General features: G+C 40.6%; 1 protein-coding gene and 2 pseudogenes across 1 annotated transcript; all 3 read right to left on the bottom strand.

Moving 5' to 3' along the window:
- LOC115420954 (cytochrome P450 2F2-like) overlaps window positions 1–2573 on the bottom strand; it is a 10082-nt pseudogene extending 7509 nt beyond the window's left edge.
- Window positions 1–17450, bottom strand: part of LOC115421684 (CCR4-NOT transcription complex subunit 1-like) — a 969367-nt pseudogene that overhangs the window by 468122 nt on the left and 483795 nt on the right.
- LOC115421667 (cytochrome P450 2F2-like) lies at window positions 6581–15682 on the bottom strand. Its single transcript, XM_030137671.1, has 11 exons — window positions 15521–15682; window positions 13266–13428; window positions 12175–12327; window positions 11894–12054; window positions 11366–11434; window positions 11108–11212; window positions 10532–10670; window positions 10215–10300; window positions 9946–10047; window positions 6916–7057; window positions 6581–6795 (listed from the first exon to the last, which is right to left on the bottom strand). The coding sequence occupies exons 1-11, from the start codon at window positions 15680–15682 to the stop codon at window positions 6608–6610; spliced, it is 1470 nt and encodes a 489-aa protein (XP_029993531.1). The 3' UTR covers window positions 6581–6607.

The raw sequence follows: 17450 nt of genomic DNA on the forward strand, positions 1-17450 counted from the left end.
ACCAGTCTGTCCTCCTGTGTGTCTGTGGTTTCAGGTGCAGATTCAACACACTAAACAACAGTACATGTCTGTAAAACATCCTTCTAACCTTTTAGTTTCCCTTGTGCACTATTTGGCCCAAACATGAGGTGGAACTGGAGGATTTTTACCCAGTCATATTTACATGACTTCCATCTGCTGTTTTCAGATGACCTGAACTTTGTCCCTTTAAAGATCAATATTGGCAAAAGTTGTGCCTTCAAAGTAAATAATGAATAGTTGAATAATAAGGTCAGTGAATACACATGAACCCGATAAAAAGGAACTCAGTTGACCTGGAGTCAGTGTTTAGTTTGGAGTTTTTTTATTATTATTATTATTATTATTATTATTATTATTATTATTATTATTATTATTATTATTATCATTATTATTATTATTATTATGGTGCAGTACCAGACTGGTTATCACTTTCAGCTCAGTCCATTCTTGGGCTATAAACAGGTCCATAGTGGTTCCTTCTGTTCCTGGACCACATTGGTGCTGAATATGTGCAGTCGGTTCCATCAGTTCCATCAGTGACAGCTCACTGCTCCTAATGTCTACTGTGTGCTAATGCTAATGCTACTGCTCGGTGCTGTGTGTTTTAGGATGAGTAAAATACAGACTGGATTTCCCTTGGAGGATAATAACCATGTTAACCTTTAATTAGCCTGTACCAAAAACTCCTACAACAAACACATAAACATGTTTTAAGGACATGGAAAATGGAGAACAGATGCGCCTCAGACAGGAAGGACCTGCTCTGACCAGAACCGACCATCATAGTCCCGTCCCGTCTAGTCTAGTCCAGTCTATTAAAAATATATGTTTATTTATATCTTATTTTAGTGCAAATCAGTTAGAGGTTTTATACAGAGTGCAAAAAAAAAAAAATGTTTGTGAGTGGGTGAATTGTCAGGGGGGTAGTGACACTGGATGATAAAGTGTTCATCAGTGACGGCCTGAGGGAAAAACCTGTATAACAGGTTCACTGGATGTAAAACCAGTCCAATGCTGCCAGAGTTCGTGTGTACCTAGGGGATGAGCGGCTCGATTGACCATCAGATCTTGTGCTCGTCCTGAGAAGTCATTTCCTTTGTTGACCAGAGCTTCTTTAATGGCCTGAAAGCCATTCAGGACCACCACAGGTTTGGAACCGATGAACACACTGTAGACGTTCCCGTACTGTTTGGACAACTGAGGACAAAGACACCAACGGTCAGAGTTCAAATACTGGTGTTGAAGTGGATCAACTCCCTTCAGTGTTATCTGTCACACTCTGTCTTACATCACAGACTTTTATTACTCTGTTTAAAAAACTCTGGTGTCATCTGGGTTCAACACCTCAGCTGACCCTAAACCAGAGGTCTCAAACAGGCGTCCCACCAAAGGTTCCAGTCCGACCCCTGGGATGAATTTACAAAGTGTGAAAATTCCACAGTCCAGGCTGTGAAACTCCTTTTAGTGTTGGTTCCACATCCAGACCAATCTGATCTACAGTCAAATAAGAACAGCAGAAGAACCCACACAAAAGAGTGACTGCAGATTTACTGTTCTATTTTTTACATTATGTCTATAAATAATGACAACTTCAAATGTTTGCCTTTGTTTTAGTGCAAAAAATTACATTACATTATGAAAATATTAACATTTCCAAACTCTCCTGTACCAATAAAATGTGACTAACCTGAACAAATGTGCCCAACCTGAAATGTCTGTATTAAATTCAGTCCAGTTTGAACTCTTTTCTTCCTGTTCCTCAGTGTTTAGTGTCTTGTAGATCTGATCCAGAATGCACATGGACTAATGAGAAGTGGAGGAAGAAGACTGGTAAAATTGCACTGATTTTTCTCCAGAAATTTCAGATTTTTCAGGTTATTCACATCTTTTTGTTTGGATAATTTATAAAAGTAAGTATTTTCATAATTTAATGGGGGTTTTCGCACTAAAACACAGACATAAATTTGTAGTTGTCATTATTTATAGGTTATTCTGTTATTTTACTGGTTCAGTCCACTGCAGATCAAATCAGACTGAATGTGGAACCTGAAAGGACATGAGTTTAAGAGCCCTGATCTAAACCTACAGAAAAAAAAAAAAAAAAAAAAAAAAACATTTGGGAACTCCTACTAAAGTAGCACTGGGTCTAAAAGGGTTAAAGCTGATATGACAGTTCAATAATAGAGATGAACTCACTGAAGCTGAACGTTTGTTTACCACTGATGGAAAACACATGAATAAATATAATAGTAAAAGTCCCAGCACAGACTCTGAGTTAATATTAAACATGTTCAGATAAACTGAACGTACACAAACATTAAACAGATCAGAACCAGTTGAACAGTTGAAATAATGGCACCCAATCATGTCCTGCTGCGGTTCAACTTTACCCTTCTCAGATCTGCCAGAGGGTTTTCCAGATCCAGCTCCAGCAGGTTTCCAAATATAGGGATGGGTCTGGGTCCTGGAGGGAAGTTTGGACTCCTGTGGGTTCGAAACAGGAGCGTGAACAGCCAAACAGCTGCCACCAGCACAGCCGCACACGCAAACATGACCGACAGCCGACTGGATTACAGGTTCAGCAAACTGCATCTGGGATTTTATCCGTTCAATCAAAGCACACGACCTTTGTCCATCTACTGTGGACCTTTGTCATGTGGTGGGAGGAGCCAAATGAGGACTGACGGAGGTGAACGACAGGCCTGAATCCACTGCAACTGATTAAGAACTGGTGAACACATGACAAAGGCCTGCAGTGACCAGAACCACAACAGATGAAACATCGGATCAAATAGACCTTAAAGTATTTGAACTGGAACTGAAATGACAGGAAACAGGCAAAAGAAACAAAGAATTAACAAATGATTCAAGAAAGGTTTGATTCACTAGAACTGAACTGGAACAAATAGACCTAAAATAATAACCCTTAACATATACCTTTAATTTGTTCCTTTGAAAAACAAAAATGGAGTTTTTCCACAAAAGATGAAAATAGCAGAAGTTGTTCCATTTTTACAAAGCAGGAGATAAACACTGAAATTATAGATCAATAGCAGTACTTTCCCAGCTTTCTAAAATATTAGAAAAGCTCTTCATAAAAACATTAGACAGACAGACAGGATTTAGGAATAATAGAACGACAGCCTCTGCGTGAAAGTAAATCTGACTCATTAGATTTTGAATTATAAAAGCTATTGAATTTCTAGCACTGATTTTTTTGCATTGAAATTAAGTATCTGAAGCATTTTTTTGCACTAAAATTAAGCATCTGACCTTTTCGTCTGAATTCAACTATGTAAATACATTTAGAATAAAAAAAAAATTCAGAAGCAAAAAAAATTCAGAAGCAAAAATTCAGATGCAAAAAAATTCAGATCACACATCCGCGCTGACCGTCTTCCTGCATCAGCATCACATGACCAACCTAACGTAACTTGATTGGCTGGCTGTCGGTTCAACTTGAGATAGAATCATTGCTTATCCTTGGTGTCCTGGATGTGAGATCTGAATTTTTGTCTGAAATTTTTTTTAATTCTAAATTTATGAACATAGTAAAATTGAGAGACAAAAAAATCAGATATTTAATTTCAGTGCAAAAAAAAAAAAGAAAAAAATTCAATGTCAAAATCTGATGAGACAGATTTACTTCTATACCTCTGCACTGATGGACTTAAGATAAAAAACGGACTGTCCTGATCCTCAGAAGTCTGCACTTGGAATATTTCTAAACCTAAAGAAAACATCTGACAGTCAATCACAACAAACTGATTAAAAAAGGAGGAGTTTGGTTCCTGAGGTATTGTTTTGAATTAGTTCAAGAGCTTTAACAGACAACAATATGTTCAAAAGAACCAGAACATTTGATGAAAATAACATGTGGAGAACCTCAGGGGTCAGTTTTAGGCCCTACATTGTTTATTATTTCTATAAATGACATTTACACAGAATCAAACGGGTTCAAATGTGGATTATTTACAGATGGCACAAATATAGTTTGTGTGGAATTCCAGCAGCTTTTGGAGGAGGTCACAAAGGAATTAAAGTAAAAAAAGTGGTTTGACGGAAATAAATAGTCTAAATTTGCACAAAACTAAATGTATGTTATTTGGAAATCAGATGAGAAATACAGAAGTAATGGTAAGTGTTGATAAAGTAAACATAGAAAGGGTAAATGACCCAAAACCTGCTGGAAACCACACGTGAAATATGTTCAGAGGACGTTAGAACCAAGTAAAACAGAACCGATCCTCCATCTGAAACCGCTGGATACGTTCTACTGTCTGTTAATTTGACCGTCTGTTCCTGTGTGAGGAAACATATAAAACCAATATACAAACAATATATACGATTAAAAAAAGGCCTTTAGACTGAGAAATAATACAGGATATCGAGACCACACAAATTAACTGTTTCTGAGATTACAAAAACTCTAACATTTACAGATTTGATTCAGTTTAAAACAGCACAACGAATATTTAAAACAGGACATGAGTTACTTCCAAATAAAATACAGGAGGACGTAATCAGAGGGTTTAAAAATGCAGTGAACAGCTCCATCTGCTGGTCACCACATGGTTCTACTACAGATCCTCATTTGGAACGGCCCTACAAACACACAGATGGAGACCAGCAGGTTCTACTGCTGGCTCTGAAGGTTCTGATGTTCTTCATGGTTTTTCCTTCTGTTAGATTCTGTTCTTTATTTCCTCCTTTTCAGCTGATGCCTTACATGTTGTAAAACCGTTTCATATTCTCTTGGTTTCCCTCTGGTGCAGGGGTGTCCAACTCAGATCCTCAAGGGCCGGTATCCTGCATGTTTTAGATGTTTCCCTCTTCCAACACACCTGATTCAAATGATAAGCCTATCATCCAACTCTGCAGAAGCCTGATTAACGACCGTCAGGTGTGCTGGAAGAGGGAAACATCTAAACATGCAGGATACCGGCCCTCGAGGACCGGAGTTTGACACCTGTGCTCTAGTGGATGTGGTGTTCAACATTAGAACATCTGTGGTTCTGACAGTTCTGTTCTATTTGGATCAGAACTTAGACTTCAGAACTGAACCTCATGGAACCAGATGTGGATCATAATGAAGAAAATTATATTTATAATAGATGTGGGTTCTTTGAATGAGGAGGGAGGAGCCACCCAGAGATCTGAAGATGTCCAGTTAGGGGGGGGGGGGGGGGGGGCACCTGCAGGGATGGAGATGAAAGCGTCTGTTAAACTCAGTTTTAGTCATCATTAACCCTTTCTGTTCCAGCACAGAACCAGTGTCAGATCCTAGTGTTTAAATCCAACAGTTTCCAGGTTGTTCCATACAGCAGAAACAGTTGAATCTGGTCCCAGTCATGTGTCTGTCCAATTAGATTCAATTCACATCAATATTAGTTGAGTTCTAATTTTAAATGTGTGGGAAATGGGATTTTCAGTGTTCAGTGTAAATGTCCACAGAGTCCACATTCCACAGTGGATGTGGACAATTTAGTTCCAGATACAAGAGATTGTTCTAAGCTACAGGTGGATCCAACTGGAGGAGAATCGGAGTCATTTGGAATTTTGGATGAATTTTGGAAAATGTCTCAATGATGACAGATGGAAAACTGTAGATGTTGTGACCTTGCTGTGACCTTGAACTTTGTCCTACTGGGACCAAAATGGACTGGGTTAGTCCCAGGGCCTAGGCCTATCTGTGGGGAAGATCTGGGAAAGATGGGTGGAGGAGTTTTACACTAAAGATGAGAACAAACAAACAAACAAACAAACAAACAAACAAACAAACAAGAAAAGCACTCAGAGAGCGCAGACCTCCACCAGGACAGATCTGCCTCCCGTGCATGTTAGTTTGTTTGTTTATTTGTTTGTTAGCAAGATAACTCAAAAAGTTATGGACTGATTTTCATGACATTTTCAGGAAATGTTGATACTGGCACAAGGAAGAAATGATTACATTTTGGTGGTGATCAGGCTTGGGGGGGGGGGGGGGGGGGGGGGGGATCAAACTGTTCAAATGTTCCCAGAGTTAAACTACTGACATCTAACCACATGTGAGTCACTGGTCCAGACCAGTCCAGGGTTCGGGGGACGCACACACGCACACACACACGCACGCACACACGCACACACACACGCACGCACACACGCACACACGCACGCACGCACACACACACGCACACACACACACACAGTCCGTCATCAGAACGTCCCCCCTTGGTCTGATCCAGAGGTGTTCCTTTTCCATAGACTTCCTGAATCCTGGTTCCACGTTTATCAGGGCTCTGTTCCTAACCCTAACCCTCCAGAGGTGGAACCACATGATCCACCATTTATTTACACAGACGACGGAACAGAAGAAAGGGGGGATATTCTAGAACACCAGTGGGTCTGATGTCTGATGGAACAGTGACTTTGGACTTGCATGTTCTTGATAACAGGACTTAATGGAAGTTCTCTGATGGAACCACTAGTTTTATACATGAACTTAAGACCTAACTGCAGATGAACGTTCTCTACACTTTAAGGTTTGTCCTCCTCAGGTTGTGTTGGTTCTTACCCGGGTCAGTGTCTCCTGGATCTGCAGGTGGTCTCACTGTGAGGCTCGGAGCTGGATCTTCATGCGATAAGGTCTGGGGGTCAGGGTGACTCCATAAACTGGGGTGTAGTCCGGTTCTCCAGCGTCCTCCGGCCACAGGAACTTAAAGGTCCTCAGCAGAGTCACTGTGATGAGGAAGAGCTCCATACGAGCCAGACCCTCCCCGAGACACATACGAGGACCTGGGACAAGTCCACAGAGACAGAAGACCACTGAGACAAGTCCACAGAGACATGCACTGCCCACATGTCCCCAGCAGGTTCCTGGGGTTCCTCTGAAAGGTGGACTGGTTTTCATTTTACCTGCAGAAAAAGGCATGAAGGCCTCTGGTTTGACAAAGTCTCCCTGGTCATTGAGGAAGTTGTCTGGGTTGAATTCATGGGGGTGTTTCCACTGCCCCTCCTCGTTCAGCACTGAGGTCAGGTTAGGGATGATCATGGTACCCTGAACAAACAGGAGCAGAGGACAGGAGACCTTCATCTGGTGGTACCTGGGAGTTCTGGTACCGAAAAGGAACAGCTGAGGTCGGTTCAGTGTTTTTTCTACAGCAGCAGGTAGAACAAGTGAGTTTTCTGTCTTTGGTATTCACATCTGATCCAGGGTTCTAATAGTTTTGGATTTTTCATTCTAGTTCAGTTTTATTTAGTTTGGACTTTTTTTCTCTAATTCAGTTTGTTTTAATTTGTTTTTAGAGCAGGTTTGATAGTTTTTATTAGTTTTCATTGTTTTCTAAATGCTTAGTTTTAGTTTAGTTGTAGTTTAGTTGTAGTTCAGTTGTAGTTCAGTTGTAGTTCAGTGGTCTCTTTTCTCTTCTTCTCTGTGCTCCTATTCAAATCAATCCCAGACAGGACTCTGCTGCTTTAGTCTCCATGTTTCCAGGTAGAGTGGGGACCAGAAGACGACTGGAAACCACAAGTGAACACAAGTGACGGAGCAAAAAGTGTCGTATGGAGACAGCACAGAAAACTGATAGAGGCAAATAAATCGATTTTGTATCAATCTGACATTGACAAAGACAAAAACAAAGGGAATTTTATCCTTGATTTTTATCCATTTTAGTTAGTTTTGTAAACACACAATACAGTTTCAGTTAGTTATAATTTTTTTCTTTTAATTATAGTTTTTATGTATTTCAGTTAACGAAAATGTTTTTTTAATTCTAGTTTTCGTCGTTTCGTTTTTGTTAACGATAATAACCTTGCTTCCAGGTGCCACATTTAGCCCAATGGGATGTCAAGTGGGCCAGACCACTAAAGTAGCAGCATCATAGCCTATAAATAATGACAACATCATGAAAATATTTACACTTACAAACTATCCTTTAACAAAAAACATGTGAATAACCTGAAAAAATGAAATCTGTAAGAAAAATAAGTGCAGCTATAACCATATTCTGCCTCATCTTATCATTTATACATGTGCATTACACACAATGTTACACAAACAGAATACTGAGTTTGGAACTAAAATAAGAGCAATTTCTCATTCAGTTTCTTGGTAGTTCTGTGAGGTTCAGCTGGACTAGTTTTGCTTCAAAAGAGCAAAACTAGTCCAGTTGAATGTATAACTGAGAAAAATGGAGTTGTCACTATTTATAGGTTACTATGGCATTATTTTACTTTAGATCAGGGCTGTCCAACTCATTTCAGTTCAGATCCACATCAGTGGTGACTGGTCGTCTTTCAGACAGGGGAAGCTCATTGTCGGCTTACATAAAAAAAAAAGTCAAGTTATTTAAACATGAATTCAGCCCTCCGTTCCTTTTCAAGAAAATGGTCAGTGACCTTATTGTACCAAGTAACCAAGAACACATTGAAATTATGTTAAATTGAAACAAGGAAGTACAATGAGTGTACTTTATTTCCAGGTCAGTAAATGAACAGTTCATTTGGTTTCTGTGATTCCACAGCAGAATGTGTAACGTATTAAACTGAACTGTGTCAGTGAAGGAGCAGATCTGAAAACAGCTGTCAATCAAACGGGATTCAGCCTTTGGACCCATCCTCCAATCAGCATGCGGAAGCTCAGCGTCCAGCCCAGCTGAGCTCCGCCCACAGCTCCATTCACCCCCCAGAGACGCCGAGCGTCCGAGGGCGGGACAACATGGTGTCATTTATCCAATTATCGTCCAGTTTAGAGTCAGTTTCCAGCAGTTCCACTCAGTCCCATTGAAGTGCATGGACGCTGAGCGTCTACGGACAAATGCACTGAGCAGAGATGGAGGAGAAAACACAGACACGGGAATGGAGGAGAAGTGAACAACATCCAGTCCACTGATCTGGGATCAAACTGATTCTGAACGAACTCGTCTGTGAGATGAACGTGTTCCAACACATTTGGAGTCAATGAAATGAAAACAACTGAACAGATTTGAGCATTTAATGGGAGTCATTTTAGGGGAAGCTGAGCTTCCACTGCAGTCTGAGAGAAATCGCCACTGTTCCACATTCAGCCTATTCTGATCTATAGTGGATCAGACCAGTAAAAGAATAGGATAAGAACTGATAAATAATGTCAACTCCAAAGTTTTCTCTTTATTTTTGAGTGAAAAAAGTAAAATTCCATAATGAAAATGTTTACATCTACGAACTGTACTTGAACATAATATGAACAAATATGAACCTGAAAAGTCTTAAGAAAAATAAGTGTCATTTTAACAATATTGCACCATAGTTTATCATTTACACATGTGAATCACAACTTACAGATCACAGTGGATCTACAAATACACACAACATTTAAAGACAGACAGAATATTGGTAAAAGTCCACATCCTTCTGTTCAGACATTTCAGGCTGCTCTTATTTGTTCAGGTTATTCACATTTTTTGTAAAAGGCTAGTCTGTAAATGTAAACATTTTTGTGTAATTTTACTTTGTTTACACTGAAACAAAGAGGAAAAATAGCTTTTTTTTTCATTATTTGTAGGTTATTATGATAGTATTTTACTGGTCTGACCCACTTCAGATTGAATTGACCTAAAATGATTTTAACATCCTTGACTGTTCACATCTTCAGTGTAATTTTTGCATTTCACAAATCCATCCTACAGGCCAGATTGGACCCTTTGGCAGACTGGATTTGGCCCCTGGGCCACATGTTTTGACACCTGTGATTTAGATCATATTGGTCTGTATGTGGAACCTGAACTAAAATGACTTTAACAGCCTTGATAGTTAATATCTTTCGTGTAATTTTTGCACTTGGCAAATTCATCCTATGGGCCACAATGGACCTTTCCGCGGCCCAGATTTGGCCCCCGGGCCGCATGTTTGAGACCCCTGCTTTAGAACCAGTTGACCATGGTGTCATGAACAGGGGGTGCTTCTTACCCTGGGGATGGAATATCCTCTGAGCTCTGTGTCTTTGGTGGTGCAGTGGAAAACACTGAGTGGGACGGTGTTGGCGACCCTCTGCACTTCATGGATGACAGCCTGAGGAACAGAGCCAGCCTCAGGTTAAAGAGGACACAAGAAACAAAAGGAAACCCCCATGAACCCCAGGACCTGTGGGAGAAACTGGAGACCAGACCCACATACTCTGGACGTGTCCTCAGACCAGACCCACATATTCAACAAACGGAGGCATTTGGATCACGTACCTGCGTATAAGGCATGTTGTGTCTGTCTTCAAAGCTGGCCTGGTCCTTCCCTTCCAACACCTGGTCAATCTCCTGTTGGCAGCGTTCTGACACAAACAAACAGCACACACTGAGTTTAAAGGGAACATCTGTCTGAAACACCCTCTGAATGACACAGGTTTCAGCCAAACGGAGAGAATAATTCAACATAAACCTGTGGAGTTACAGTGGATGACAGCTGAGATCTACAAAGTCATGATATACTGACCTTCAGATGACCTCTGTGTTCTGTTAAACTGCAGAACACTCATCTGCTCAGCATCATAAGAGGCTCGTACCTTGTATCTGAGGGTGGGTCATCAGGTAGAGGAAACCGGTGAGGAGGGTGTTGGACGTGGTGTCAGTCCCAGCGAAATGCAGATCCAGAGCATACATGACCAGCTGTTCCTCTGAAAAGGAAGAACCGTCGTCTCCTCTCTGGAAAAGAACAGGACTGGGCTAAATCTGGGTAGATCCAAATCTAATCCACCTCACAAAATATATGAGTCCACAGAGTTCCTGTTCTTGGGTTCTGTCATATTTAGTCAGCTGGAGATGAGTGTGTTTTTGGAAGACGGAGTGAATCAGGTCTAGATTATATTCCACAAACGTCAAACAGATGAAGAATCAACAACAGAATCAGATTAGAACGAGTTGGGTTTGAATCCAAATGAATTCTACTGAGAAAGTTCCACAGAGTCCATGAGGAAGAGGTGGGTGTGGGCGTGGTTTAGAGGGCTCGGGGGGGGGGGGGGGGGGGGGGGGGTGTTTAAGAGAGTGGGACAAATGAGGAGAGAGAGAGAGAACCAATGAGAGGAGCAGAAACAGGAGGGAAACCATCCTCATCGGTCCAAACAGAGCATGTGACTTTTCACCTTCTCCAGTTCATCCAGGTAACAGTCGATAAAGTCTCGTGGTTTTCCAGGGAACTCGGGTCTCTTATGTTCAGTGACCAAATTAATGGAAAGTCTTTGACAGATCTGAGAAAGAAAACAATAAAAAATAGGACTCATTTATTTATTTATGTCCTTTTTACTGAACATACAAACAAAAACACTTCCTGTTTATTCCTTAATATGAGCCTGTGCTTTGGACTGTATTAAATAGTGTGCGTTTTAGCCGAATGCACCTACCTTAGCGTTCTTAAAGGCCTTCTGGAAGGGCAGAGGTAAACCACGGATCAGGGGAAGGGAGTCATACAGCTACGACAACAGATCAATAATAATGAACAGACAGAACAGGATAGAATAGAATGCCTTTATTGTCATTATACATATCTACAACAAAACTAAAATGGATTAAAATTAATAAAAATTGATTAAAATTACATGGACAACAGATCAATAATAACTAGAAAAGCACTCGGAGAGTGCAAACCCCTGCCAAGGCAGATCAGCGCCCCCCCGCCCCCCCACCCCCACCGATCACCACCAAAAGTTAATAATTTGTTCCTTGTGCCAGTATCAACATTTGCTGAAATTTTCATCCAAATCCGTTCATAACTTTTTGAGTTACCTTGCACACAAACAGACAGACAGACAAACAAACCACTGCTGGCAGAAACAGAACCTCCTTGGCGGAGGTAATAATAATGAACAGATGGATTCATGGATGACACAGGAAACGCTGACTCTTATTTAGTGTATCATGTCCAGACTCACCATGGCCCAGGGTCCGTTGGCCAACTTGGCGTTCTCAGTGAAACATTGAACGATCACTTTGATGAACTCATCATCATAGTTGAAGCGCGTACCAAACAGAACCTGACAGATGATGTTGGACGACGCATTATGAAACATCAGCTGAGGATTCAGAGTTGAACCTGAAAAAGACAAAAAACACACACAAACACTTAGAACACTTAGAACCACAGTTCAGGTCACGGGGTCAACCCTCTGTTCTGTACATTCCGGTCTCTTTTTTCCTTCAGTGACTCTCTTACCGATGCTCTTTTCCAGTGTGGCTATAATGTACTGGATCTCTCCCAGAATCCTCTGCTCCATGGACTGCTTCCCCAGACCAAAGTTCCTCAGTGTCATCAGGGCGAAGCGCCGATGCTCCTTCCAACCAGGACCATAATCCACCAGTATGACTCCTGGAGCAGAGAACACGTTGAAGTTACAACAAACAGTGTAAACATACAGAACATCAAACTGATCCTGGTTTTCCCACAGGTCTTCACAGGACCTTCAGACCTACTGCCTCTGGATCCTTTGAACTTAGGTCTCATGCTTTACTTGTCTGTTTACACCAGGGCTGTCAAACATGTGTCCCAGGGCCCAAAAGTGTCCCCCCAAAGGTTCCAATCTGGCCCCTGGGATGAATGTACAAAGTGTATAAATTCCACAGTCCAGGCTGTGGAACTCATTTTAGCATCGGTGCCACATCCAGACCAATCTGATCTACAGTCAAATAATAACAGCGGAAGAACCGACAAAAAAGTATGATTGCAGATTTACTACTGGGTTTGATGTGACAGAAAAAAAAAAAAAAAAATACACTATGCCTATAAATAATGACAACTTAAAAATTTTGTCTTTGTTTAAGTGCAAAAAATAACATTAAATTATGAATATTTATTTTTATAAACTCTCCTGTAACAACTAAATGTAAATAATCTGAACAAATCTGACAAACCTGAAATGTCTGTATTAAATTCAGTCCAGTTTGAACTCTTTTCTTCCTGTTCCTCAGTGTTAGTGTCTTTGGAGATCTGATCCAGAATGCACATGGACTAATGAGAAGTGGAGGAAGAAGATTGTTAAAATTGCACTGATTTTTCTTAAGAAATTTCAGTTTTTTCAGGTTATTCACATCTTTTTAATTTGGATAGTTTATAAAAGTAAGTATTTTTATAATTGAATGGGTTTTTTTTGCACTAAAATACAGACATAAATTGTCAGTTGTCATTATTTATCGGTTATTCTGTTCTTATTTTACTGGTCCGACCCACTGGAGATCAAACTGAATCAGACTGAATGTGGAACCTGAAAGAAAATGAGTTTGAGAGCCTTGGTTTACGGTGACTCTTGCCTTTTCCTTCAGTTGTTTCATTCACAAACAGGTCTTGAGGTCTTCCTGCGAAGTCCGTTGCCTTGGTTACCATGGCTTCTTTCAGGGCCTGGACTCCACTGACGATCACAGCTGGTCTCAGGCCGATGTACAGACTGTACACATCTCCATAAATCCTCCTCAGCTGATGGAAAACACAGGTGGGTGTTTGTTAAATACATTTGGACTTAGATCATTTCATATAAATGCTGGAGTTCTTCCTTAACACTGGTCTGTAAGTACAATGTCTGCAGAAGAAAAGGAGTGAAACTTTACCAAGTCTGAGTCACAAATAAAGAGACGTTTAGTCCAAACCCTGGCTGGTTTTAGTTTCACGGGTCCAGTCTGTACGTGAAACTGACAATTAATGATAGAATGAGTTTAAGTCCTGAAGAATAATTGTAGAATAATTACAGTCCTGCTCTGAACTGCTCTAAAATGTCACATATTTCTCTGCTGGTGAAGCTCGTCTCCCAGTGAACTCATGGACTCCAGTCCTGATCAGATTCAGGGTCAGTTCTGTTCACTGAAGCAGATGTTGTGTTTACAGAAGCTAGGACCTGCCATTCCAACAGATCCACATCGAAAACAACAGTCCTGACACTTTGCGTTGCACATCCCAGCAACGAGACGTGGACTGACGGTTGGAAAGTCACGTCAACAGGTGAGGTCCAACCAGAAGACAGAGTCAGATGACATTGTGAAGTCCAACCCATTGTTCGGGGTGGAGTCACCTAAGAAGATAACTGTCCTGAGTTCCTGCAGGAGCTCTTATCCAGACAGACCAGCGCTGGCTTTGATACTGCACATGTGATCCGAATAAATTCTTAAACTGAGACCAAGTGCATCCTGAACTCGTCTTTGGAACTTCCAATCAAAGAACACGAAAAGTCCTAACAGACCAAAGGAATATTAGTGTCAGACTGATCAGATCTACTTCAAACACTGTCTGCACATGACAATACTTGGCCTGGACAGGTTCTATCAGCGGAACATTTAGATATCTGTTGGATAAATGGACACAAACCAACATATATGTGTTAGAACACACCATCATACAGATTAAAACAGGAACTAAACTAGAAAAGCACTCATAGAGAGCAGACCTCCACCAAGGCCGATCAGTCCCCCCCGATCACCACCAAAATTTAATCATTTGTTCCTTGTGCCAGTATCAACATTTCCTGAAAATTTTCAGCCAAATCCATCCATAACTTTTTGAGTTATCTTGCACACGGACAGACAGACAAACAGACAAGCCAACGCTGGCAAAAACTTAACCTCCTTGGCGTAGGTAACAACACTGTGGTCATGAGTTGAACAGTTAATCTGATTAAAGGATGTCAGATTTCCATATTTAATCCTTTAATCATTTTCATCAAACTTTGTGGACCAGTTGAACCACCACCTCCTCCTCCTACCTGCACTGGTCCATGATGTCAAAGCCTGAGGACTTCAACTGACTTTAAGCACCCAGAACATGAACATGAAGCAGAAGAACAGGATCCACAACACAAACAGGATGCTTCTGAAAGCACGTGCCTCAGTTCAGTTCATGGACTTTACAAACACAGAAGAAGCTCCAGGGCTGAGCTCACCCACAGATAATAAAACTGTGAATGACACATTTAAACAGCTGATGGATGTGTGTGTAGTCTAAGTGTTCACAGTATCAACTCTGTACACACACAGTTACACAACCATGTCCAAACAGTCCTGAGGCTCAGAGGAACCAACCCCTGGACAGAAAAAGCATGTCTGGACTGAACCACTGCACATGGACAGTAGCTGGGATCGGATATCTGCAAAATACAAGGAGATAAACTTCCAAAAAATGTAGTACACTGCATTAAGGGGTGTCAAATAAATAAATAAATAAATAAATAAAGTACACTGCATTAAGGGATGTCAAAAACAAGATAAACTACCAAAAAAATAGTACCAAATAAGAACCCAATCATTTGCGGTGTCTGTTATCACCTGACTTTTACGCGTACATTTCTTCACAGTTAAAGTGCTGTTCTTTAAAATACCCTTTATCCATTTAATAGACTGTTTCTAACACTTGTCAAATCCATCCTGTCGGTGCTGTTCTTCTCCCTCACAAATGTTAGAACTGTTCCACAAGTGCATCATTCAAACACAGGTTCAGGGTGACATGTTTGCGCACCAGCAGTAGTGATCCTAACAGGAGGTACACATGTGAACACACAGGTGGTGTTGGGTGGTGTCCTCACCCTCTCAAAGTCCCTCAGGGGGTTGTCCAGGCTCAGGTTCAGCAGGTTCCCCACCATGGGCAGAGCAGTGGGTCCAGGAGGGAAGTTCTGCGGTCTGCGACATCTGACCTGAAGGACGATGAAGTAAATACAAACCCAGAGCAGGATGAACGAAGCCAACATGATGGAAATAAGGACATGAAAAGGAAGACGGCGGCTGAACAAATGACAGACAGGCGATAAAACACACAGCTGGAAGCCCCGCCTCTTCTGACTGTGTACTTTGTTCTAAAGGTGAATGAGCAAACACACGAATCATAAACAGGTCCAATAGGGTGAACCGGGTTTACCCCAGGGCTCTAGAACTCCTGTTCTTTCAGGTTCCACATTCAGTCTGATCTGATCTGCAGTGGACCCAACCAGTAAAATAAGAACAGAAGAACCGATAAATAATGACAACTGACAATTTATGTCTGTGTTTTAGTGCAAAAAAAACTATTAAATTATGAAAATACTTACTTTTATAAACTATCCAAACAAAAAAGATGTGAATAACCTGAAAAAAACTGACATTTCTTCAGAAAAATCAGTACAATTTCAACAATCTTCTTCCTCCACTTCTCATTAGTCCATGTGCATTCTGGATCAGATCTCCAAAGACACTAAACACTGAGGAACAGGAAGAAAAGAGTTCAAACTGGACTGAATTTAATACAGACATTTCAGGTTGGACACATTTGTTCAGGTTAGTCACATTTTATTGGTACAGGAGAGTTTGGAAATGGAAATATTTTCATAATTTAATGTTATTTTTTGCACTAAAACAAAGACAAACATTTGAAGTTGTCATTATTTACAGACCTCCTCCACCTGGAGGAGGTGTCTGGGGAGAGGGAAGTCTGGGCATCCCTGCTTAGACTGTTACCCCCACAACCCGGCCCCGGATAAAGCGAAAGAAAATGGATGGATGGATTATTTACAAACATAATGTAATGTTATTTTTTCTCATCAAACCCAGTAGTAAATCTGCAGTCATTCTTTTTTTGTCAGTTCTTCTGCTGTTATTATTTGACTGTAGATCAGATTGGTCTGGATGTGGAACCCACACTAACATGAGTTCCACAGCCTGGACTGTGGAGTTTATACACTTTGTAAATTCATCCCAGGGGTCGGACTAGAACCTTTGGGGGGACGCATTTGGGCCCCAGGACACATTTCTGACAGCCCTGGTTTAAGAGTTTGGATTAAACAAACTGAAACCATGAACACAAAGTATTTATGGATATGTTTAAAGGGTTTATTTAGAATATGTGTTTAACTGTCAGAAACATCAGACATTTCCTCTGTCCTTGAATTATCATCTCTAATAAATGCGAGCAGTGTCTGTGACATCACTTATTGATAAGAGTGGGTGGATATGAAGTGAGTGGGACCTTGACCTTTGACCTCTGACCATAAACACTGCGTCAGTTCAGTGTCAAGGTTTCGTCAAAGTGTCCTGTTCATCAGATTAGACATACATGAGTAACTCAAATGATTCAAATGATCCAATAATCTATCAAAACTGTTCATGTCATATGAGTTTTAAATCCAAAACAACTAATTTGACACACAAACCTGAGATCTATTTAATAACTAATGGAGGTGAAGGTCACAGATGCTCCACAGAGGTCGTGTCCCAAACCTTATTTTACATTATTTTCTTGGTTAATATTTTCTCTAGTTTTTATAGTGAATAAAATATGTGCTTATTTACAGAAGGGTATTGCATTCACACAAAAAAATTAAATTCAGCTCTGTTTTTCCAAATTAACGAGATAATTATCTCATAATTATGAGAAAAAAATAAGATAAAAAAAAAAAAAAAAATCGGCTCTGTTTTTCTGACTTGAGATAATTATCACATAAAACAGAGCCGAATTTTATTTTTTTGTGTGAATGCAATACGCTT

The sequence above is a fragment of the Sphaeramia orbicularis genome, chromosome 6 (genome assembly GCF_902148855.1).
Source record: "Sphaeramia orbicularis chromosome 6, fSphaOr1.1, whole genome shotgun sequence".
Lineage (NCBI taxonomy): Eukaryota > Metazoa > Chordata > Actinopteri > Kurtiformes > Apogonidae > Sphaeramia > Sphaeramia orbicularis.